General features: G+C 37.2%; 2 protein-coding genes across 3 annotated transcripts in view; one reads left to right on the top strand and one right to left on the bottom strand.

Moving 5' to 3' along the window:
- The window catches only part of CMSS1 (cms1 ribosomal small subunit homolog), a 380974-nt gene that overhangs the window by 252140 nt on the left and 102209 nt on the right, over positions 1 to 26625 (bottom strand). The gene's annotated exons all lie outside the window — the stretch shown is intronic.
- The window catches only part of FILIP1L (filamin A interacting protein 1 like), a 111657-nt gene continuing 92963 nt past the window's right edge, over positions 7932 to 26625 (top strand). For both annotated transcript variants that reach the window (XM_035015214.1, XM_035015215.1), the window contains exons 1-3: positions 7932 to 8184; positions 8905 to 9078; positions 13158 to 13336. In XM_035015214.1, the coding sequence (XP_034871105.1) occupies positions 7942 to 8184; positions 8905 to 9078; positions 13158 to 13336 (596 nt within the window). In that variant the 5' untranslated portion in view covers positions 7932 to 7941. The remainder of the gene's footprint in view (positions 8185 to 8904; positions 9079 to 13157; positions 13337 to 26625) is intronic.

Raw genomic sequence — 26625 nt, 5'->3', positions numbered from 1 at the left:
TGTGACCATGAGACATAAAGGGAGTAAATGCTATTGGAAAATGGTGCCACTAGACCTTCTCGACAGAGGTGCCACAAACCTTCAACTTGTAAAAAGTGCAGTTATCTGTGAAGCACAATAAATGAAGTGCAATAAAACGAGGTACACCTGATACTGTTTTTCTAACTTTCTAGCCAGATGAATCATCTTTACAATGAAGAAGTTCCTACTCAGATCCAACCAGCTCTGCTGAGGATTGCATGATTCAATCATTCAGTGAATCCCTGCTGATGTCCCCATCTGTTGGGCACTAGGGATACAGACATAAACAGGGGGCCTTTGCTCGCAAAGCATGAATAATAAATCTCTTATACCAGGTACCATTACTTCCATTTTATATTTGAAGGCTCAGGGAGGTTTAGTAACCACGTGTGGTCTAAGGCCATAGAGCTAACATATTGGAGCTGTGATTTAAGCCCAGATCTATGTAATTCCACAAACCCATATTCCTTCTATTATGCTATGCCTATGCCACACCCAGGTATAAAAATAAGCTAGAACAAATTACCTAGCGCAATACCTGTAGTTCATAAATGTTTATGAATAACTTGATGTTGAACTAGGGTTTTTCTTTTACTATGTATGTCTTCTTATAAGATCCTAAATAGAGAGAGTATAGTAATTTGCTGGACACTTTGGATCCAGTCTGCCCAAGTTAGGATGTGCTACTTTCTAGCAGTATGAGCTTCAGCAAATTACTTAACAGCTATAAGCCTCAGTCTTCTCCTCTGCAAAATGAAGATGAATAACAGTTTTGTGAAGACTAAATGAGTTAATCAAAGGAAAGCATTTAGAACAGGCCTATATTTGGTAAGTACTGAATACATGTAAGCTACTGCTATTACTATTATTTTCCTCCTTAAGTTGGAGTTTTGATCAGCTAATTCAGTATCACAGTAAGTGATCAAGACCAAAACCAATTTCTTTTACTGAGGCTTTTTCAGGTTCCTTTATACAAATAAAATATCCTCTTCTCCAACATTCAAACAGGAAAATAAACAGGTACATGGAGACTAAATTATGTCTAAACAGCACCCAATTATGTATAATAAGCAATTTTTGATATATAAAATTAGTAAAGAATGATTAAGAAAATTTAATTTTTATAATAAGGAGTTGGCTAGAAGTTTGTGTGTATTGGAGGCTGAATAGGCCACTATTTACATTTGGCTGTTTCCTTAAGTAAATAGCTGCAAATTCTTTACTTGTCCTTCTCCTGCATGGACACATCCTTACCAAAGATCCACCATGATTTCAACCAGCTTAAACCCAAGAAAAACTGACCGAGGTCACCACATAGGAAAACAAAACAGAATCTGCTTCTCAGGGCCAAGTGAACTATATTTGTATCCATAGATACAAGACAACAGAGAATCACATAATTCTAAAATAGGAAGCCCCAGGACCTCAGAGATCATCTAGTCTCAAGCCTGAATCCTGCTGTCAGGGAATCTGTTAGGGGATGAGGAACACAATAGAAGTGAAAGGAAAGAACCCCTGGTCCTTGTTCCATCCTAAATGACCTCTTAGGGCCAACCTAGCCCAATATCATCATTTTATAATGACAACCCAGAGCCCGGCTAATTAAAAGCAGAGCTGAGATCAGAAGCCAGGTTTCCTGAATTCCCATCTATCACTCTCTTAGACTCCTGAGGGCTGCCATTCTATGGCTATTATAGTCACAGATAATGCATTGGGCTATGTTAAACTGACAACTAAGCAGGATTTCTCTTTCCAAAACCATCAGACGTTATGTTACTGCTAGCACTGTATGAAAAGAGCAAGGCATCGTTATTTGGTATAAACAAAAGCAACTTTACAATCCTTTTTCTTGGGGCGGGTGGGTAACCTGAAAATCCCAAACCATGGTTGTTATTACAAAACTTTTCTTTTCCTCAGTACACACCCCTGGGCCAAGCACAGATGCATTAAAAATTTGCCAAGAGAAACAATGAAGTCACTGATAATACAAAGCATGAAGTATCATGAAATTCATGTCTTTGTTTTCTTCCCCTCCATACTTAATTACTTCTCATTACTGATCATTTTGTGGTTGTTGGCACAAGGGCAAGGAAACTCCACCATTGTAAACATGCGGAGACATATAACACCTCAGTAGACCAGAAGTCTGCACACGATGGATCTGTTCACAAATCCAATGTGCATGCCATTAAGAATGTTGATGCCACCAACCCCAGCCCCAAAGGGATTAGCAGTCTTTGAAAAACTCTAATCACTTTAAAAAAGAATAAACGAAGTATCAAAATATTTCAGGTCATTCCTTTCTATCACTTATAAATATCATCATTGCCAAAGCACTTGTGGTTTCCTGGAAGATTTCACCTTAAAAGTGAGGCAAGGGAAGCTGGGATGTATACAGAGTTTCATTCAAGTTTTCTGCAGCAGCTCAGCCTGACTTTAACTCAAAGGTACTTATGAGAAATGCTTATTAAACTACTCTCCTAAATAGAAGCTTACATTATCTTGGAATTCTGGAAGGCACATCTTGGATAAAATTAATCCAGAGGAATCCTTATTGATTAGCAGCAGATTACAAGTTGATTCTTATCAATAGGCTACTGGTGGGGCACCTGGGTGGCTCAGTAGGTTAAGTGTCTGACTTTGGCTCAGGGCACGATCTCAGGGTCCTGGGATTAAGCGCTGGGGTCCCTGCTCAGCGGGGAGTCTGCTTGTCTTTCTCCCTCTACCCCCCTCCCCCCGCCCCGCTCATGCTCGCTTTCTGTCTCAAATAAAATTTTAAAGAAAAGGGCTATTTTTCCACACACGAATATGTAGGTAAGAGAAAGCACAGGAATACATCACAGAAATCATTAAAACCTCCCCACAAAACCTTATGCATCCAAGAAACTAAAGGACTAAAGAACCAGATATATTTTACCCCTTTTAAACTAGACATTTAGGAGCACCTGAGTAGCTCAGGGGGTTAAGTGTCTGACTCTTGATCTCAGCTCAGGTCTTGATCTCAGGGTTGTGAGTTCAAGCCCTGTGTTGGGCTCCATGCTGGGTGTGGAGCCTACTTAAAAACAACAACAACAATGAAACAAAAAACTGGACATTTATTCAATTTTCACAAAAATCTGAATCTGTAAGTGTTGTAGACCTACAGTTTTTAAAAGAATGGCTGTAGTTAACTCTTCCCAACCCTTTTATTCCTCTGCAATGTGACCTTGCAGCTCCAACCATCAAGAGATGAAATCTCTGACTCTACTTCTTGAATTGGGGTTGGCCTTGTGATGTTCTCTTGACAATAAAAATGAGGCCTTAAAATTTCAGCTCTCGTACTCTTGGAATGCTGCCCTGAGACCACCATGTGGGGAAGCCTTGTCTAGCCTTGAGAGGTTGAGAGCCCATGCGGAGCAGAGATAAGATGATCCAGCTGAGGTCTACTGGCCCAACTAGCTGACAGAAATGTGAATAAGCCCATCTTAGACCATCTAGGCCCAGTTGAGCTGCAAGATGACGTAAGCTGCAGAACGAACCACAGAATTTTGAACTGTTATTGTTTAGCCACTACCTAAGTTTTGGGGTAGGCCACAAAGTAGAAGAAGAAACCAGTCACCTTGTTGAATAACCATTATGTATGAAGCATCAGGTCAGATACCCCATGGAAGACCTAAATGGAGATTAATAATATTGGACAGAAGACATGGGTGGTCCTGTCCTTCATGTGTGAATACATCTATAAATAAAGTGGCACTTAATATTTATCTGTTTTATCAATTTTTTTAGTATATGTGCTGTTGAAGCTAGCACAATAGTTATCAATTTTAAATATATCTAGTCTACGTTAATAACCTGCCATTATTCCTACAGGTCAGAGCAAGCCTCTTCCTGGAATGCTCAAGACAATCCAATGGGGTAGGAAAAAATAACTAGATATATTATTTTTAATTAATATTTTTCATTTTCATTTTTGAATGTTTTCATATCATATATCATATACATGTTTTAATAAGGTATATAGTATATATTAATATGCTAGTATATAAACATTATTTATATATACATAAATATACATATAATGGGGTTTTCCACAGTCATATCTCCCACAGATCCTCAACCTTCCATCCCTACACAAAAAGTATACTTCTCTATGCTTTGCTTTTCTCAAATAAATGAATTCTTCCTCAGCTATCTAGGGAAGAATCTGTGATAACTACTATCACAGATCATTGTTTTTCTGTACTGTAATTACTTAGCAAGCATGTTTATAAGCATGTTTCAGATAGGGTGTCTATATTCATTCCAGACAAGGTGTCTGTAACTGTTTGTCTTTGGCAGTACAGCCTAATGGCATTATGGCATGATTTTTAGAGTACAGGTTCTGGAGCCAGGTTGCCTGGATTCAAATCCCAGTTCTGCCAGTTATTAGCTGTGCAAACTTAAAAAAACAATTCTCAGCTGAAAATTATTATTGGGATTATTTCCTTAAGAATTGTCTTTTAACTATAATCTCTTTCTTGGTGGAAATCATCAGACCTGGTTTACTGCATATCCACATGAAGCATTTAGAGTTCTGTGGATTTCTATAAGATGAAGATCCACAAATCCATCTCATCTAAATATACTATTGATAGCCTGTGCTAGAAGAAAGGCACACTGGCAAGAATTATTATATACCATAGGGGAAAGGGGTCAAAGAGATCACCTCCCTATCTCCCTCACTTCACAACTAGGGACACTGGGCTCACAGAGGGTCAATGTTTTAACTAAGTCCCACAGCTGATTTGTGATTGAATTCTTTTCATTTGACTTCTGTCTACTTCAGTGCACTTCTCATAACCCCAGTTTTAGGAACTATTTCTATAAACCTTTCGAGTAAAAGTGTATCATTTATATTAAGGGAAGTAAGGAAGCCACAACATAAATAACCAACTTAGTACATGACACATAGTGGACTTTCAATAAATGCTTGTTGAAGTATGGGTGGAGGGATGAATAAAGCCTAGCTGGCTGGCTCAGAAGTCCTCAAGGTTTCTAAACTATTCTGACACTCAGGGATCTCAAGTGGTACCAGCAAACTGGGGCTGTTGAGAATCACTTCGCTCTCTTTCTCTCTTTTAAAGATTTATTTATCTGAGAGAGAAAGTGAAGACTTGAGTTGGGGGAGGGGCCGTGGGCAAGGGAGAGAGTGAATCCTCAAACAGATTCCCCACTAAGCATGGAGCCTGACATGGGGCTTGATCCCACTACCCTCACGGCCTGAGTCGAAATCAAGAGTTGGATGCCTGACTGAGCCACCCAGGTGCCCCTAGTGAGAATCACTTCTTAAACAGAGTACTCAGCAAAGACACAAAGCTCTTCTTTCAATCCTTTTTTTTTTCCTTCTCTCTTCATACCTCACATCTTATTAGATGAAAGAGATAATCAAATATACTTGCTAATTTTTTCCCTAACTATAAACGTAGTATAGACTCACTGTACAATTTTTGGGAAAAAAAATAAAGTTAATAATAGTATTAATAAAAGACAATGTTTATTTAGAGTGCTAATTTGATACCAGGCATGTTGCAAACACTTGACATGTGTTGACATGTAATCCTCACAGCAACTTTAGATTACAAATATTCTACTACTATCACGCCCATTTTACAGATGAGAAAAAAGGTATTAAGTAACTTGCCCAAAGTTTTACAGCCAATAAATAATGGAGTACAGATTTGACTTAGGCAGTATGGTCCTAGAGTCCATGGTCTTCACACTCTTTTACACTGCCATTGATCAAGTTTTGGTTTCTAATGCAAATTATAAGAAAAGAAAAACTAATTTAAAAAGTGATAAATTTGACTAAATTAAAATTTAAAATTCTATACCATAAAATACAATAAGTAAAGTGAAAATACAAGCTACACACCAGAAAAGACAATAGCAAAACATATAATCAACAAAATGGTAATTGTATACAATATGTAATGAATTTCTACAAATCTGCAAGAGACAACCAATACAAAAGAAAAATGAGCAAAGATCATGAACAAGCAATTTATGAAGAAACCCAAATGGCCTTTCAACACAAAAAAGGATGCCCATCTCACTAAAAATTATAGGATGCAAATTGAAAAGACAGATACCATTTCATTTACCAAAATGGGAAAAACTATAAATTTAATAATAGAAGTGTTGATGAAGATATGGAGCAATGAGAACTCTAATACTCTGCTGTCAATTGATATTCCACTTAGAGGAGTAATAATCCCTAGTAATGTTGAGAGAACACATACTCCGCAGCCTTAAAATCCCACTCCTATGTCCTAAAGAATATTCCCAGAGAAATGCATGTACCCAGGAAAAAAATGTGATGTTCATTGCAGCATTTCTTCTAATACTGAAGAAAAATGTAAACTATTTAAACATCCATTGATAGTAAAATGGAATAAGGAAGAATCTATCTAGAAAATACAGAATGAAAAAGCATGTTTCAGCAATATACAATGTGTTATTTACATAAGGTTTGAAAATATGCAGAGCAATACTATATATTGTTTAGTAATATATATACACACATTCAAAAAAAGTATAAAACATGTATGGGAATATACATACCAAATTCAAGATGGTTACTTTTGGGGTGGGAAGTGTAGAGAATAGGTTAAGGAAGAGATAAATATGGAGCTTCACCTGTATCTATAATACTTTACATTAAAAAATTATTTTCTAATGTATATAGGAAATTAAGATTTTATGAATTTGTGTGGTAGCATCTAGTGATTCATTATACTTCCCACACTTTTCTGTATGCTTTAGTTTTACAGATCTTTAAAGAAATACTATTTTTTAATATATATATATTTATTTATTTTTAAGTAATCTCTATACCCAATGTGGGGCTTGAACTCACAACCCCAAGATCAAGAGTCACATATTCCACTGACTGAGCCAGCCAAGTGCCCCAGAAATATTATTTTTTAAAAGAAATATTATTATAGAATGTATGGGGAAAAAAGAAATATTATTATAACCTAAAAGCAAGGCACTAAGATGATAAAAGTTTCAAGATTTTAGAAGTAAAATTAATAATCTGTACATCATTGAAGTAGACTATAAACTCAATTGATACTTGTCATTTCATTAAAAATCTCAAAAGTGGGACAATTTTTCTTACTATTATAAATTAATTTGGATAATTATATAATCAGATGTGAGCTAATGTATACCTCAAATATGAATTTATTTTAATTGTTTCCATAATGGCCAACTACTATAGGCAGAATTGTCCCTATTTTGGAGATGAGTGTCCTAACTATAAATCCTTGACGTGTCCAAGGATAGATCTGGAATTTTAGCAGAATATCAGGGATACAGCCAGGGACCAAGCCTTCATTCCTTTAATATTAGACTTTGTTGTCAAAACTAAGTAACCCAAGGTATTTTCTAGCAGTAATTCTGATGCTTCTATTTTAAAGCACTAAAAACTAAGAAATTTCTAAAAAATTTTTTAAACTTCCAAAGGAAATACTATAATGTGAATCTGCAGAAAGTTAGAACAATTAGCAAATTTACCATTTTACAATTATGTTAAGTACATCTTAACTCAAGTAAACACTTAGGCTGTGGTCGGAGGTATGACCTGGATCCCTGACATGAAATACTTGGTGGATGAAGTTCAAATATAGTCTGTTTACCCATGGATATAAGTGACCTTAATCAAAGCAGAACACCTTTTTTTAAAATGTTGATTTTAAAAACATAAGTGTAAATAAAACTGTGATTTATGAATCTACTAGGGGTGTTCTCTGCTGTAGACTTCAGAGAGATCGAGTCTTTGGCTGCAGCAAATACAGCAAGAGTGCAGACCTGTTAAAGCAGTAATAGGTGCCCTTATTAAAACTCCACTTCCATTAAGAGGTACAAATTGTTTTCCTTCTTTCCAGGCTTTAAAGAATGCGTTCCAGAAGCAGTGACACAGAGGGCTCAGCCCAAAAGCAATTTCCAAGACATAGTAAAGACCATGGTTTCCAAGGGCCTGCGGACATGAAGCAGAGACAGCAAGACAAAGACCCCACCAGTGAGTCAGATGCAATTGTTCCCTGTCCTAAGTCACACGGTGGTATCAGTCACCATGGAGAAGACCTCTCAAGAGATGACCTATTATTTCTTCTGAGCATTCTGGAAGGAGAATTGCAGGTCAGCTGGCTTAGAATTATCCCCATGTTCAAAGAGAAGGCTTCTTGTGAATTTGGTGTGTATGCTGCCATGGAAATAGATTATCTATGGTTCATACCTGTATGTACATCAAAGAAAGTACACATATACAGAATTCCCTTCTGCCAACTGAAAGGGCAATTAATCATATCTGAAAGGGCTGTCATTATGATATGCAATTGGCATGCACCATGTGAAAGATCACATCCTCTGCCCAGGCTGCTCATGAGCTTCAATGCCCAGGCATGTATGAGTAACAATGACTTCTAGATTGGCTTAAATAATAAGAAGCACTTTTATACCCCATGTAAATTGGCTCCTAGACTTGCCTTAGCATTATTAACCTATATAAAAACCTAAAAACAGCTACTATACATATAGGAGAGTCTTATTTCCTACCCCCCAAAATTCAAATGTCAATCCATTTAAGGGTATCATGTTATCTACTTGTCAAACAATTAAAAATGTGGGGTCCCCCCAATGTTGTATAGTGATAACGTTTAAAACATTAATAATGTGTAATTAGATTTTAAGAAGGATGAAGGGACATAATTTTACTGCCTTTTGTAAAAGGTGCTATAAAGAAATAGGATTTGTTTATATTAGAAATAGAAGAAAAAAAGCACTCAACTCTCAAGAAATCAGTTTCAGAGACTGCTGGTAGATAAAGCAAGCTTTCTGAAATGGCTTTTGTTCCTACAGGCTCGAGATGAAGTCATAGGCATTTTAAAAGCTGAAAAAATGGACTTGGCTTTGCTGGAAGCTCAGTATGGGTTTGTCACTCCAAAAAAGGTGTTAGAGGCTCTCCAGCGAGATGCTTTTCAAGCAAAATCTGCCCCTTGGCAGGAGGACATCTATGAAAAACCAATGAATGAGGTATGTATCACATCAGGGGTGTGCACCTGGAAGGTGGAAAAGTTCACTAGCCAGCCAAGCACTAGGCCTGGAAGGTGAGCATGACATATAACTTTTTTTTTTTTAATTTACAGTTTTATGTTCTCACACATTTAAAATCTACCCAAGGTAGATAAATACTACATATTCTATAGGAAAGAATAGGAGAACAAATCACAGATGGGATGTTTCCACTAGGTTTGTTTCTTGACATCAGACTGAAAGCTGACAAATACAAGAGATTTTTTCTCTCTCTCTCTCACACACACACAGAGACACAGACACCCAGACACACACACGTGGTGCGTGCACACACACACACATACGCACACAAGGGACAGCACATATGGGGACTTGAAGGCTATACAGGCTATAATAAAAAACAAAGCTCAAGCATAGAGGTTAATTTCTTTGAAAACACTGAGGTATTATGTCATAGAAATTTTGAGCATGAATGGAAATGATCTGAAGAACTGTCCAAGAAATGGAGTTTTAGGAAACACATATTTTTAGATGAGTGCTATCCTCTTTTTAATGTTTAATTAATTAAAATCCTCTTTTTAAAGTTTAATGACAGCCAAGATCTTTCCCCCATCAAGTGTGCCCAGCAATGACAATAGCAAAGATGCAAAGTCTCAACATGGCCACCATTGCACAAAGATGCCATACTGCTTGCTCTTTTACTTGCTGACATTTCTACAACTCTTTGGCATCCTTATTTTATTCTTCTATTTTCCTCTGAGACCTCAATGGAAAATTTCATAATTTTTCATTTTTATAAAAAGGAAACAACTAGGAGCATGAGTTAAGGCTGGAGAGAGTGAAAGCCAGTTTTGGACAAATTTTGCCCACATGAGCTCTGGCAACCTACCTCAGGGCTGACCTCTAATGTCCTTGCTATTCTCGTCTTGGGTGTCTCATGAGAGAAGACTACTGTCTTGCCAAACTGTGAAGGAGTTTGGTCATATGGATCTGCTTCTCTGAGGGGTAAGGATGAGACCACCCAAAGTCTGTTGACTTGCACTTTAATCCAAATTTTAGAAAGAGGAGCTGAAGCTGCATTCAAGTCAATAGTGTTAAAACTGTATCCTGGCTCCCAACATAGTGACTGTGAAACAGCATTAGGCACAAATTCCCCAACTCATATAAGTGCAAATGCAAACTGATGATCACTGAATATATCCTGACAAAACTCCACAAATGGCACAACCTCTCAACACCTCAATGTGAAATGAACAGAATGATTCCAAACTTAAGCTAAAATCACTAGGAAAGTTTTAGTTTAGTTTTAGTTTCACAATAATTCTATTGCACACATGCAAAATTGGAAATACCCTAACTCTCTACAAATGTTTGTCCCTGAAAGTTACCCATAATTTAGCCCTTTATAAATCCAACCTTATTTGATTACTCTTTTATTTTTAATTATTTAATTTATTCAAATATTGTATAACTTAAAGAAACATGAGTGAAAAATAAAGTTTTTTTTTTAAGATTTTATTTATTTATTTGTCAGAGAGAGAGAGAAAGCACAAGCAGAGAGAGAAGCAGGCTCCCCACTGAGCAGGTAACCGTATGTGAGACTTGATCCCAGGACTCTGGGATCATGACCTGAGCCGAAGGCAGACGTTTAACGACTGAGCCACCCAGGTGCCCCAACTTACTCATTTCTTAACTGGAAGCCTATATCTCCCATTCCTCCTGGCCCATATATTTGCCCATCCCCTACCATCCTTCCCTCTGGCCACCATCACTTCATTCTCTGTATTTATAGATTTGATTATGCTTTTTGTTTACTCATTTGCTTTGTTTTTAAGATTTCATATATGAGTGAAATCATATGGTATTTGTCTCAGTCTGACTTATTTCCCTTAGCAAAATATCCTCTGGGTCTATCCATGTTGTTGCAAATGACCAAAAAAAAAAAAAAAATCTTATCCCTTTTTATGACTGCATAATATTCTATTGTAGATTTTTATATATATATATATATATATATATATACACCACATCTTCTTTATCCATTCATCTATCAATGGATACTTAGGCTGCTTTCATATCTTGGTATAAATAATAGTAAATAATGCTGCAATAATCCTTTTGAACTAGTGCATATATCCTTTTTAACTGGTATTTTTGTTTTCCCAGTAGTGGAATTATTGGATCATATGCTATTTCTATTTAAGATTTCTTGAGGAACCTCCATGCTGTTTTCCACAGTGTCTGTACCAATTTACATTCCCACCAGCAGTGCATGAGGGTTCCTTTTTCTCTACATCCTTGACAACACTTGTTATTCTTGTCTTTTTGATTTTAGCCATTCTGACAGGTAAAAGGTGGTATCTCATTGTGGTTTTGATTTGCATTTCCCTGTCAATTAGTGATGTTGAGCATCTTTTCATGTGTCTGTTGGCCATTTTAATGACTGTTTGGGAAAAATTTCTATTCAGGTCCTCTGCCCATTTTTCAATGTGACTGCCCCTTACCTTTTTTGGGGGGGGTGGGGGTTGAGTTGTATAAGTTCTTTATATATTTTGAATATTTACCCCTTATCAAATATATCATTTGTAAATACCTTCTCCCATTCAGTAGGTTGCCTTTTTGCTTTGTTGATAGTTTCTTTCCCTGTGCAAAAGCTTTTTTTTTTTATTATGTTATGTTAATTACCATACATTACATCACTAGTTTTTGATGTAGTGTTCCATGATTCATTGTTTGCGTATAACACCCAGTGCTCCATGCAGAACGTGCCCTCTTTAATACCCTTTTTATTTTGATGTAGTCCCAACAGTTTATTTTTGCTTTTGTTTCCCTTGCCTTAAAAGACATATCTAGAAAAATGTTGCTATAGCTGATGTCAAATAAATTGCTGCCTGTGTTCTCTTCTGGGGGTTTTATGGTTTCTGGTCTCACCCATGGGTCTTCAACCCATTTTGAGGTTTTGTGTGTTAGTCTGTGTGTGTGTGTGTGTGTGTGCTGTTAGAAAGTGGTTTAGTTTCATTCTTTTGCATATAATTCTCCAGCTTTCTCACCATCATTTGTTGAAAAGACTGTCTTTTCCCCATTGTATATTTTTGCCTTCTTTGTCATAGATTATTTGACCCTATAAGCATGGATTTATTTCTGTGCTCATTAAGACAAGTGCACATCTAATCCCCTTCACCTATTTCACCATTCCCCACCCCTAAATTCCCCTCCAGTAACTCTTGTTTGTTCTCTGTTATTAAGAGTCTGCTTTTTGGTTTGTCCCCCTTTTCCCCCCCTTTGTTTTGTTTCTTAAGTTCCACATATGAGTGAAATCATATGGTATTTATCTTTCTCTGACTGGCTTATATTGCTTAGCCTTATACTCTCTACATCCATCCATGTTGTTGCAAATGCCAAGATTTCATTGTTTTTTATGTAGATGCTAAGAATTTTTAAAAATTCAATGTAGGCCTTGCCTTCAGGGAGTTCACAGTCTCGTAGGGAAGACAAACACATAACTCAGGCACAGGGTGATCATTTTATAATAGAGATATAAGTAGGCCACAGAAACCAGAAAGGACTTGGTGTTGACATTTGTTCACATTAATACTACACAGCCAACAAAGAACTGATTAATAAGAATTTTAAAAATATGCAAATACCTTGATGCATAATATGATGAAAAACAGACCATGTGATTCAACAGGCCTACTATACGGAGGGCTGGGGCAGGACAGCAGTTAGGTTGCCTCAGAATCAAACATTATGCAAGGATTCCTTTTCTTTATGTCATTCCTCTGACAAGGTTGTTCTGGAGAGAGGAGGAAGTGTCAGAAAAGGGATATGGGGAAATTATTCTCATATCTACAGAGGCACCAATTATTCTCTCTGGGAAAAAAAAATGACAATAAAAAGATTACCTTTGTGTTGAAATGCATCAAAAAGTATCAATTAACAAGAGTAATGATAAAAAAACAAACAGATCAGAAACCCATTGCTAAATTAGTCAAAACTTAGACATTTCTAAAACAGTGAATGAAGGGTTCATTGAAGGGTTTGCAGTAAACACACTATAAATGTATTTTCTTTTGTAGTTGGACAAAGTCATGGAAAAACATAAAGAATCTCATAGACGAATCCTGGAACAGCTTTTAATGGCAGAAAAATCTCATAGGCAAACCATACTGGAGTTGGAGGAAGAAAAGAGAAAACATAAAGAATACATGGAGAAGAGTGATGAATTCATAAGCTTACTAGAACAGGAATGTGAAAGGTAAGGTTACTCTGGACAAGACAATGATCCATTCTGCAAATTCTTTTTCTTTTTTTTTTTAAAGATTTTTTTTATTTGACAGAGAAAGACACAGTGAGAGAGGGAACACAAGCAGGGGGAGTGGGAGAGGAAGAAGCAGGCTCCCCGCGGAGCAGGGAGCCCGATGCGGGGCTCGATCCCAGGACCCTGGGATCATGACCTGAGCCGAAGGCAGATGCTAATGACTGAGCCACCCAGGCGCCCCCCATTCTGCAAACTCTTACTAACCTTTCACTATGGGCTCAACATTGTACCAGGGGTACAAGGAAGAATATGACATAGCTTCTGCTCTTAAAGATCTCATGGTCCAGAGGGAGGAAGAGGATATGTTTAAAGATAATTTGAATATAATGCATGAATAACCAGGTATGATAAAAACTATGGAAACATAAATGCTGGGCACCTAATTCTGCAAGGGAGTGCCCTGTGAAAGCTGCACAGAGGAGGTAACAGGGGTCTAGTCCCTATGCAAACAAGAATGGAAACTATATACAAGGCAGGGGCAGAAATAAGTATCACAGCATAGAGGTAAGAAATAGTATGGGTAGTGAGAGAACTCAACATGACTACAGTATAGGGTGTAATTGCAGGATGAGGAAAGGAAAGGCTAGCCGCAAGCAGATGGATTTGTTATACTGTTGGCAAGTAGGGGCAAATGACAAATTGTGAGAAGAGGAATGAGTTGATCAGGTATGCTTTCTTGAAGAACCATTAGGGCAACATGGGGTAAAGACAGAAGCTTTTGACTGGGGAAGGGTATATGTTCCAATGGCTATGAGGGTAGAGAGAAGAGGGTGTGAACAAGAAAATATTTATGATGTACGCTCAATACTAATGAGTGACTAATGAGACTGGAGAGCAAAGGAAGAAATACAGGGAATTTTGAGAAGCACTCCTGGCTATTCACCAAGGTACAAAATATAGAAATGGTACACAGCTTCTTGTTGGTGAAGGAGATAGTTCAAAAGTGGGGGCAGGTCCTGTTTTAGACATATTGAGTATGAGGTACCTGGTGTATTCTGATGTCTAGTGGGGAGAATGATGTATCTAATTAAACAACATACAGTGGGAAATACAGGTCTGGTAAACATTGGGCTGGTGGTATGGATTTGCAGCTAGTAATAGCTGAAGCCATGAGTTCTGGTATGGTGAGGAGAGAGAATTCTGAGAAGGGAACTCTAGAAAAAAATCAATGGCTGGCTGTTTTCTGGAGGAAAAGGGGTCAAGAAAGGAAGATGAGAAAGAATGATAGAGTGTTAGAAGAACCAGAAGAGAAAGAAAGCAAAGACACCAAATAAGGAAAGACTTTCAAGTAATAACAGAAAAGAAGAAAATGTCCCAGGATTTAGCAACAAGGAAGACACTGGGAAACTTAATGAACCCTTTCAATAAAATAGTGAGGGCAGTAGCCAAATCACAATGCTTTGAAGAATAAATAAGGAAGGAGAATGTGAACTATTATTTTGAGAAGTTTGGCTGCAAAAAATGAGAGACTGGTTGGTAAACATTTTATAACCATATGAAGGACAGAGATTATTTTGCTCCATTTTGCCCCTCTGTTCTGAATCACCTTAGAAAGTATGAACTTCCATTTGAAATGGAAAGGACAATTAAGGTTCTATATTGATAATACAAAGATAGGAAATAACCAATCTTTGCAATGTCAAATTTTATTGAATTGTCATTTCACTCTTGTTATTCCATGTGTACTTCTTTTATGAGTTACAGAGCTAATGGTGCTGCCATTAGCTATGATTTCTAACAATCACAGAAAAATGCAGAAAAAAAAAATTACTTGTGACCTCCCTTTTCTAAAATATTAGTAGTCTTAGTGCTTTTTCTAACTACTTATAATTCGTATTTTAGCTAGGTAACTGAGGTTATACAATAGCTAGGTTAATGGCAAACTTTCATTTCTTTTCAGTTTACTTCATGGTAGACACTTGGTCAGATTCCCAGAGAATCCATGGCCCTCACATCCAGTTCCTTTTTTCCACATTCATCAGGAGGTTTGTTTTCTGCTCACTACATGGTGGGGGGGAAGGGGGTCTTGTTACCTTGAGCCTCATGAACTTGAAATATCTTGAGGGGAAGATTAAAGGAGTAGAGAAGTCTGGCACCAAGGGAAGATCTGACTCAGACATTACAATGTAAGATTTGTTATTCAATGAGACAATGTTATATTAAATATTATTTCAAACCCCTGTGGTTTGGCACTCGTGGCCTCATTTGGCCTCCACACTTATTTGGCACTAACTTGCTGAACACAGACACTTCCTTTCATCTTTCATTATTACGAACATGTATTGACCGTGGTTAGAGTGCTGCCTGCCGTAGAACAAAGAGGTACTGGTTGTCCCTGCCCAGGGGGCTTACCACATTACCAAAGAAGGCAAGATGATACAGATTTAGGGTAGGAATGTGGAGGGCTGTCTAAGGTACAGTTTTAATATTCACAGTTGTACCTCAACTATCTTCTTCTGGTGGAAGGCTTAGGAGGACTATCCAGAAGTGTAATGCTGGGAGGCAGATGATGAAGATTATTTAAACCAAGAGAGAGCAAAGAGTAAAACACTGAGATATGGGAACAAAAATTCAGTGGGAATAAAGGCCACGTGCTAGTGGGAAAGGAAAACAGTGAGATGAAAGTAAAATTGCACCCCATGGAATCAATATATTAAGAATGGCATTTCTGTAAGTATCGAAGGGGTTTAAGAGGAAGAATTTAAAAAATCATGTTTTTTTAGCCTTTGGACACAAAGTTTCTTTGTCTTAAAGAATAATGAAAGTGAACATACCATTACCAAAAACAGGAAAAAGTGGCTGGAGTGACTCTCATTCCTGTGTAGCAGCCATTCCAGAAGATATGAGAATATTCACCTATTTCTGTTTGCCAAGGAACAGCTTCCAAATGTAACTCTTTCGATATGAGAATGTTAAACCTATTCTCAACTCACATGATACACAGACAATTCTTGCCCTACACTGCCCGTACAATATCACAACTCCCATTACCTTGGCACTCTTGTTGCATTGGTCCTTCCTGCTCCCCTGCCTTCAACAGGGAGACTGTGGTCATCAGGACTTCCACCTGCGTTAGGGCCATTTGCATCAAAATATTACATGAAACCCACCTAACAAAACAGAAAGTGGGGAAAACTCTAATAATTTCAGGTAAATATATGCAGAGGAGGTGCTTACATGAGAGTGAAATACCATTCATTTGTTTCATTTTCTGACAAGTGACAAAACACGTGCACCATCACGGAGTCCTTCTAACTTTAGTGAGAGTACTTCCTCTTGATCACACAGCCACTCTTCATAAAAGCAAGATGAACTTGTCTTAAGGGGTCAAAGAATAATGTTTACTTCCTTCCTCAAACAAAGTGATGGAAGCCACTTCCAAATCAGTGATCCTAAGTATAGAGAAACAAAGAAAGATATCATAACCCCCATAAAAAGGGAGTTGGGTGAGGATAACTATAAAGAACTATCTGACTGAAACTCTGAAAAAACACTGTGAATGTTTTGTGGTTGTTAAGTGTTGGATAATATCTACTTGGAAATAAAATAAAAATTAAGAAATACATGATTGAGATAAGTTAAAGAAACCTTAGAGGGTGTAATAATGGATTTCAAATTTAGGCTCGATTTCTGTGTTTTCTTTGGAGAATCTGTTTTATGTGGAAAACCCTGAAGGAGACTGATGTCACAGATTGAGTTTAGGCCAAAATGTTTGCCAAGTGATGTCGTTGTTGTAATCAGTAAACAATTGGTTTTCCCATTGAGGGAGGATGGGGGCAGGGATCAGCTCAGGAAACGGTTCCCAAGCACGTTAATGCAAAGTTTCCTTTGCTGTAATCTGTGCAGTTTGGTCTGTCCATAAGGTAATATTGTCCACATTTCATGACCACTTTCTGTGCACTGACCAGCTCCAACGTGTGTATATGTGTGTCACCGATGACCTGAATTATGTACTTGGCTGAATTACAAGTGGAGTCTATGTGAAATGTTTTATACAAAAGCAATGCCAGTAATTTTTGACCTTTCTGGATGGCTTCACAGGAAAGCCAAAACAAAAATCACTTTTAGTCAGTACAATTTTGCAAAATTTTCCCATAAGTGAAATGCCAAATTTGTCTGTACTTTCAAAAAAGCTTGCATAATTTCTTTTTCCTTTTTCAGTTTCAGTGGGGGAAAAGGCTGTGAAGAAAAAAAGTTTCCTTTTTTTTTGAAACCATGCATTCTTTTTTAGAATACAAAAACAAACCATGTATATTAACCATACATGTTCCTGCATTTCGGGCCTTGAAGTAACCACTAGACTGAGAGACAAATATTATGGCAACACTGTATAAAAATGTGGCTTCCACCATGAATTTTTTTTTAAGCCTTAAATTACTTTTCATAATATCTTGGCCAAATAGGTTAGCACTGATACTCTGACTTTATAAAGCAGGAGTTCAAATGCTGGCTTCTCAAAAGCCACATGGTGAAGAAGGAGTCACAGGTAGAATTAATTTCTTGTTCCTGTCCTGCCCAAGTTTACTAGATAGAACAGTGGCTCAGGGGGGCAGAAGGGTCTTTTGAGGAAAGTTACCAGGGACCCAGCTTCAAGGATTGCTGCCTTGACCACACCTTGGGCTAAGTCTTTTGTTGTTCAGGTTTTAGTAAAGAACAAAGCACTTCTACCTCTCCTTTGGCTGAGGGAACTTTTTTTTTTTTTTTAATTATTTTTTTATTCTTATGTTAATCCCCATACATTACATCATGAGTTTTAGATGAAGTGTTCCATGATTCATTGTTTGTGCACAACACCCAGTGCTCCATGCAGAATGTGCCCCCCTCAATACCCACCACCAGGCTAACCCATCCTCCCACCCCCCTTGTTTTTCAGAGTCCATCGTCTCTCATGGTTCGTCTACCCCTCCGATTTCCCCCGCTTCATTCTTCCCCTCCCACTACCTTCTTCTTCTTCTTCTTTTTTTTTTCTTAACATACATTGCATTATTTGTTTCAGAGGTACAGATCTGAGATTCAACAGTCTTGCACAATTCACAGCGCTTACCAGAGCACATACCCTCCCCAGTGTCTATCACCCAGTCACCCCATCCCTCCCACCCCACCCCCCACTCCAACAACCCTCAGTTTGATTCCTGCGATTAAGAATTCCTCATATCAGTGAGATCATATGATACATGTCTTTCTCTTTTTGACTTATTTCACTCAACATAATACCCTCCAGTTCCATCCACGTCGTTGCAAATGGCAAGATCTCATTCCTTTTGATGGCTGCATAATATTCCATTGTGTATATATACCACATCTTCTTTATCCATTCATCTGTCGATGGACATCTTGGCTCTTTCCACAGTTTGGCTATTGTGGACATTGCTGCTATAAACATCGGGGTGCACGTACCCCTTCGGATCCCTACTTTTGTATCTTTGGGGTAAATACCCAGTAGTGCAATTGCTGGATCATATGGTAGCTCTATTTTCAACTTTTTGAGGAATCTCCATACAGTTTTCCAGAGTGGCTGCACCAGCTTGCATTTGGCTGAGGGAACTTTATAAAGAAAGATTTCTATCATCAACCCTTCTCTATTATGACAGGCCTATTTTGCAGATTGTCAAGGTGACTGAAAAACTGAGCCATATTGACCTTCCTGTTAACTGAGGGTATTTGAGTACTTTTTTTTAAGTTTATTTATTTAAGTAATTTCTACACCCAACTTGGGGCTCGAATTCACGACCTCATGATCAAGAGTCACATGCTCCTCCAACTGAGTCAGCCAGGCATCCCTATATGTGAGTACTTTTAAAGGCTTTTGTTAAAAACATCAAGTCTTCTTTTTTGAGGCTTTGGATACCTCTCTCATATATATGTAAATGAGTGAGTATATTAATTTATCTAATTTTTTAGTTAATTAGTTAGCTAGTTTGTGCTACATGCCATTCATTCATTTAATCACTCAAAAAAAAAAAAAAAAAAAAACCAAACCCAAAAAACAAAAAAACAAAAACCCAGCAACAACAATTAATTAAATGACTGGTACATGCCACGTCCTGTGGAAGACACTAGGTGAAGGGGTAGATGTGGTCTCCACCTATATAAAACCCTGACTAATTTGTGCATATATAAAACAGAGATGCCACTACAGACTTTAAGATGTGATACTGATGCTTCTAAGGTACTATGAGATCATGATGGATAGGGAAAGAAAGGCACCATTATGGTAAAATGACATAATAACATGAAATGCTCATGAAAATAGAACATCCAGGAGAAATCAACAAACACATTAAACTAGAGTACTTTACTGGAGAATTCAATATCTTGTAACCATTGCCATTAGAATTTTTAGCTTCTTTGGTCTTAAATCTCAGCTTTTAAGACTATCCCATAAAGTATGACACAATGGGTATAATGTTTTAGAAAATAAATAAACTAAGTCTACTTTTAAAAAATCGTATTTAGAAAGCCAGCAGTTTTAAGTTTCATGCACACTAAACTATTGTTGTAGAATACATTGAACTCAAATGCAATCATTTCCTTTCAGTTTTCTGGCAAGGAGTTATATGTATTACATATTCTCGAGACTATGTCTTGCAAGTAGTGAAATAGATGCCAGATCTCCATTTGACCTTTGTCACTGGTATCCAGTTTGTTATCAGAACAAAATGGAGACCCACCACAAACATTTACTTCAGTATCATAACTCCATAGAGTACCACAAGTGTTTATACACCCCAGACATAACATAGGATCTGGGCAGGGATGCAGAGAAGTTAATTACCTCATAAAGGTACTGAACACAATTTAGGACTGTACACCATAACTTAGCTTTCAACAGATGTCACAAAATTGTTCCTTGTAACTGCACAATTCAGTGCTTTTCATATAGCACCATTTAATTATAGAGGTCAAAATTCAGATACAGTAACAACACCGTGTTTTATTGCTTTTCTCCCCCAGAAAGCTGAGCCAAATTTTACAAATAATTTTGGGTATGTATTTGGATGAAGAATGATTAGTGAATTTATTACTCACAAAAGAATATTATACACGTTACAAAGCAGTCAAAGAGGAAAACTAACAAACACAGTGAGGGATGAAGCAGGAGCTTGGAGATAGGGGACTCTGGACTACAGACTAGATCTGTAGCTAGTGTGTAACTTGGGGCAAATTCCATTTCTCCAATGGAATTTCTCCAATCTTGTGTATAAAACAAATGGGATAGACCATATTATGTGTATTTCTCTTTCAGATCTCAATATCTGTGGTAATGTGACTGCTGTAAATAAGTACCTTTTACTTTAAGCCTATGATTCTAACTCATACTATCAAAAGAGGCCCGTGAGAATGACAGTACCTCTACCAACTTCAAATCCAAGTCTGTATTTCCATTCTTAAAGGATATCTAGATTTAGGTACACCGTACTACTTCCCAAATGTCACATATTCAAAACTGAACCTAGTATCATCTTTGCAAATCCAGGCCAGTTTATGACATTTCTATTCCTGTTAATGCCACTACAAAGAATTGATCAATCAAATAACTACAAAAAAATTACAGAAGTCTCTGAATCCCGAATTTCAACTAGAAAAGACCCGACAATCTAGACCAACCTTCCGATTTTTGAATTGAGAAAAGTGAGGCCCATCAAGTCCTAGATAAGAAATCACAAAATCTTGCTGCTAAATAGTAGTAGAGCCAGACCAGAAGCTAGCTCTCCTGATAACATATTTGGCGCTAGTCTCCCTAGAATCATTACTATATGCTTGAGTTTCGTGCCTGGTGTTGTGTGGGTTCCAGAAGAATTTTAAGACATAATAATAATAATAATAATAATAATAATAATAATAATAATACAGTTGAAAAGACAAGATACTCACAAATAATAGGTAGATGATTCAAAGAAGATTCAAGCATTCATCCTATGGTACTGACACTACTGTTGCAATATTATGGAAAGTCAGGCAAAAAAGATATTAAGGACTGTAATTATTCAACAGCCAGCTTAGCCCTAGGAGAATGGAGGACATATAAGCACTGGATAAACACATCCAACCAGCTCACAGCTGTTAGTTTAACAGCCCTACAGAACAGGAAGCCAAAGACTGAATGTGGAAAGGCAACCTCAAACTTCTGTTCCACCTGACTATAAGATACAAAGAGAAAGAAGAGTCATTACATCATGTCAAGATGGAAATTTCTGCCTGCATTTGCAACTTGCAGGTAAATTTTCCTGGCAAGTGTATTATTCCCTCATGAGAAGATAAAGCCAAACAGCTCGGGCCAGCTATGAGGATGGAGATGCCTGGCATAAATGATGAGTAAATAAGGAGTAAACATCCCTGCACAAAAAAGCATTTTCTTGGAAGGGTGTAGGCTATTGGAGTTAAAAAGTATAGACTCCGGAGTTAGAATAACAAAAGTCTAAGCCATGGTCCCATCCTCTCACTAGCTATTTGACCTGGAACAAAGTATTTAATCTATTTAATCTCAGTTTCACTATCCATTAAAAAAATGATATGGATCTCATAGGTTCTTGTACTAAATTATAAAATGCATAGAAAGTGCTAAGTATGGTGTCTAACACACAGGAAGCACTCAGTAAGCACTGGCATCTTTCTTCAAATTCGCCTTTCTTTAAGGTAGTTTATTTATAAACTTGGTCCATACTGGGCATTTTCTGGATTTCCAGGAAGGCATTTAATTAGACCCTATACTGACTGGGTGGCAAGGACGTGATGATGAATAGGAGCTTTCAACTGGGCATACCCTTCAGTATAGGAGAGACAGACATAAAAACAGTGCAATGTTGTGTTACAAGTACAATGACAACAGAGAACACAGAGGCTGCACCAAGGAGGGCTCATTCTCTAGGGCTGCTTATACCTTCTTCCATTCAGAGTACAGGTGTTACTAAACGGCCTAATGATCTAACATTGTTAACACTGAGCAGAGCAATACCGTGCTCAAAGAAAATTTTTTTTCTTTTAAAACCATGGAGACCTATTTCCCCCTTTTGGAAATCATTTTACTTAGTAAAAACAGAAAGGTTAATGCAATGATACTACGAGGAGCACAGGCTAGCATATATGCGAAATTAAGACTCATGCAATATGGCAGTTTTTAAGTGCATCACAAAATTCCACTGCTCCTCTGGCCTGCCAATGTCACAAGATCCCCATACAATCACATCCTCTGGCCTAAAACGAAGTATTCCCACTATCAGGTAAGGGGCCTACATTTGATTTGTTTTGTTCACAGTTTCTCCTGCAGGATCAAGAGTACTGAGAATATAATAAATATTTGTTGAATAAGTGACTGAAATGTAAGAAAAGTTGTTAAACTTTAATCTATTTTTTTATATTAATAACTTATCATAAATTAGCTTCTGGATTAATTCTCTTCACTTAGTCCAGCTTTGGAAAATAGTATATATACATATATATAAAAAAGTTAATTTTGATACGTGAAGAAGAATGAGCTTGAGAGCTTTGGGACTGTCCCGAAGAGAGCAGATATAAAAGAAGGCAGGTCCTTTGTCAGGGCACTGGAGGAAAGAAAGATCCCAAGAGGGGATTTTAAAGTTGAAAATAGTAAAAACATTAACCACAAAAAAGCTAAAAACAACTCTTCAATTCATACTTCTCAGTTTTCGTACCCTATTTCTATTCATTAACAAAAACATCATGCACATCCTCCTAAAATCACTGACTACTCCTCTACACCATAATTTTTAAGAGTATGACTTCTGCTGTATCATACAGATGTAATTTATTTAACAAATTCCCTATTGTGGGCATTTAGATACCATCCACTTTTTCACCTTTATAAGGAACACTATGACTAACAGCCTCATACTTCAATTACTTTTTATACCTTCTTAAATGTTGCCTTAGAATAATAAATCCTTAGATGTGGGTCAAAAGTTATGAACCTTTTAAGGATTTTGAAAACTGTAGCTAATTTGTCCTCTATAATTAAAGAGGCTGTTTACATTATTACTAGCAATGAAGGAGTGTACCCATTTCTTACTTTATAACTGTGCCTGGGACTGATCTTGAATCTGACCTCATTTTAAACATGATTTGATGTTTAAAAGTATGTAAAGTGGATGTTAGTAACATGAATCAGACTTTCCCACTGACTTGGGCTTTGATTTTAGAGATGTGTTACTTCTGAAGAAAAAAATTCTAACATATCAAAAACACAAACCTAACATTTTCTTGAGAGAGTATTTTGCTGTTGTCAATATAATTTCAGTATATTTCCTCTTCCCTATCAAATTCAGGTTTGGATGGCCTAGCATCACTAGTCTTCCAAAGACTGTTTCTGTTTGCTTCTTCTCTAAAAGGTCTGAACTCTCCTCTCTCCATACAATCTCATGCCAAGCTTTAGAGTCCAAATCTAGGATCCTGGCTCACCTTTCCCACCACATGACAGATTCAACAATAGTTTACAACACTTATGGTAGTGGCCTTCCATGGTCCTGACAAGTTTGATTTGTTTAACACTGTGGAATCCAAAATTCACTTTGTCAAATTCCGCCTCTAAAAATCCAGTTGATTTGAAGTGTGTGAGAATTTCATTCCAATTTCTCTTATTTAACTCAATTACTACTTGCAAATTCTTGCTTCCTCACATTTCCTATTTATCATGCACATATACTTACGTCCACAGCATTTTCCCATTTATTTCAACGAATTTCCCAGTAACAGCTTGAAATATTTGAGATGCCTGGAGAACAGGTAATTTATATTTCTTCAGAAGATGTTTCAGAAGCAGTGCCTGGGTAGCTCAGTTGGTAAAGTGTCCGACTCTTGATCTGGGCTCAGGTCATGATCTCAGGGTTGTGGGATTGAGCCCCACATCTGACCCCTCATCAGGCTTCGTACTCAGTGCAGAGTCTGCTTGGAGTTCTCTCTCTCCCTCTACCCTCCCCCTGCTTGTGTGCTCTCTCTTTCAATATATAAAATCTTAAAAAAAAAAAAAAAAGGAAAAAAGATGTTTCAGAAGAAACACGTTAGCAGAATTTATGAGGATAAGTATGTGTTTTCTTAAAAATAAGTAATTTCTAACTTGTAGTTTTGTCACTTTATATCATGCATTTAAAAAAATGCAGAGAGAGAGAGAGAATCTTAAGCAGGCTCCACACCCAGCCTGGAGCCTGAAGCAGAGCTTAATCTCACAACCCTGAGATCATGACCTGAGTTGAAATCAAGACTCAGATACTTAACCAACTGAGTCACCCAGGCACCCCTATATCATGCATTTTTGTTGTTGTTGTTGAGTAAATATGACATTCAAGGCTTGTCATGCCATAACAAACATTGGAATATATATAGTAAAGGAACAATATAGAAAAAAGAGAATTACATGTGGCTGCCACAACACTGTTTAGAGAATATATCCTTCAAAGATATCAGAGATCTCAAAATCGAATACTTACCAGTACTGTCAATAGTGAGGACCCAATATAAATGACAATTAAAAAGAAAAAAAGCACATTTCCCTGTGGAGCACATCTGTCATTTGCTTTATGTCAAATTACTTCTTTTCTAAACAGATTTGCTGACTAATCAAAACTCCAGCTAATAATCTATTCGAGAACATGCCAGTTGTTCTATGGCCATACTTTCAAACATGATAGTTTAAACCGTTAGACAGCATTTTGATTAAATGAATGGTCTTTTTATGTGTTTATTTGTGGAGACCCAAATGGAGAACTCCTACGGCTTCTTCATGCAGAAGAATTCAGTGGCTTATTCTCACCATTCCTTTGAGGGCTAAGATTTTTATCAATAAACAAAGTAAGAGGCACAGAATAACAAAAATGTTGGAAGGAAAAAAAATCACTCCTTAATTTTCATCTGTGTTGAATTCTAAGTGAGTCATGCCTCAATAATAACAAAGCAGAGCAAATCAGATAGAACTTCATCACAAAAAACTTCTGGACGGCAGGAACTGAATTCTAAGCTGGAAGAGTTTAATCTTGAAGCATGCTTCCCTGTCTCCTCTAAATAGGCCTGTATTTTTTCAGACCGATTTTATTTTGTTTGTTAGGGAAACATGAGGGGTAGTCACATAGTTCCCACTTTCAGTTCCAGAAAGAAATCTCAGGAATCTGAGGAGATCTGTGGTTTCAGCACAAACTTCTCTTGCACCATGGCTGAGCATTCATACCCACCAAACTGTACAAAGGACACCCTAAAAGTTCGTTAGTTTCTTTGTATTTCAGATATATATAACAAAATGGGGATATGGGGGCAGTATAAACATACAAACATAGATGATTCAGATGAATCCATCTTCTAAAATGTTTCAGAAACAATGTTCAAATTCTGCTTTTATTAAATTGAAGATAGCCCATTCAAACTTCCTCACAGATGCTACATTCATTAATAATCACTTTCATTTAAAATATATCCGAAACATAAAAGGGTAAGAGGGGGCATGGTCCTCAACCTCAAAAAGCCTTCAGGGGCCAGCAGGATAGGGTAAATGAGAGGAACAGGCTGGATGTACACAATAGAGAATGGTGGAGACCTTGAAAACCTGCAAAGCTCAAGTCTATCTAGTCAGCTTTCTGAATAATCACTTCAATATCACCAGTAAATAAGAAACAGGCCCTAGAACATGGTTGATCCAGAAATGGAGAAGCCAGACTTGAGAAGTCCAGCTTTGGAAAATAGGATATATGTGATGAGGAAAGAGGACAAATATTCTTTGGACCCTATAAAAGCAGATGTATACTGAATCAGAGCGATAAGCACTGGACACAATACAGACGAGATGAAGAAGCCTGTTTATCATGGCTTCTTGTCTGTCTCCCCACTTACACACTTGTGTGTAAGCTCCGGGAGAGCAGAGACATCTTGTTTTGTTTATCCCTGTAGCTTTAGTGCCTCACAGAGAGTGCCCAATTGGTATTTACAGAATAAATAAATGTATTACTCTCAACAAACATACTCACTAACATGAACGCTGTAATTGGTAGCAGCAGCTATGGGGACTTCAAAGGAGCTGTTGTTTTTAGTGGAGACCTCTCCCAAAGATCCCCTGCTCTTTGGTGGCAAGAAGAGAAATGTGTTATTCTTCTTCATGCTTCTAAATGTTTTTATATTGACCCAGAGATAGGAACTTCCTTCCACCTTCTCTATACTGCTGAATGAATATAGAAACATTAAGTTTCTTCAAAATCAAATACATATATGTAAATATATTAAAAAAACCC

The sequence above is a fragment of the Mirounga leonina genome, unplaced genomic scaffold (genome assembly GCF_011800145.1).
Source record: "Mirounga leonina isolate KUSES-001 unplaced genomic scaffold, KU_Mleo_1.0 Mir_169, whole genome shotgun sequence".
NCBI classification, from domain to species: domain Eukaryota; kingdom Metazoa; phylum Chordata; class Mammalia; order Carnivora; family Phocidae; genus Mirounga; species Mirounga leonina.
The sequence above is the reverse complement of the archived record's forward strand: the minus strand, read 5'-3'. Positions and strand labels throughout refer to the sequence as shown.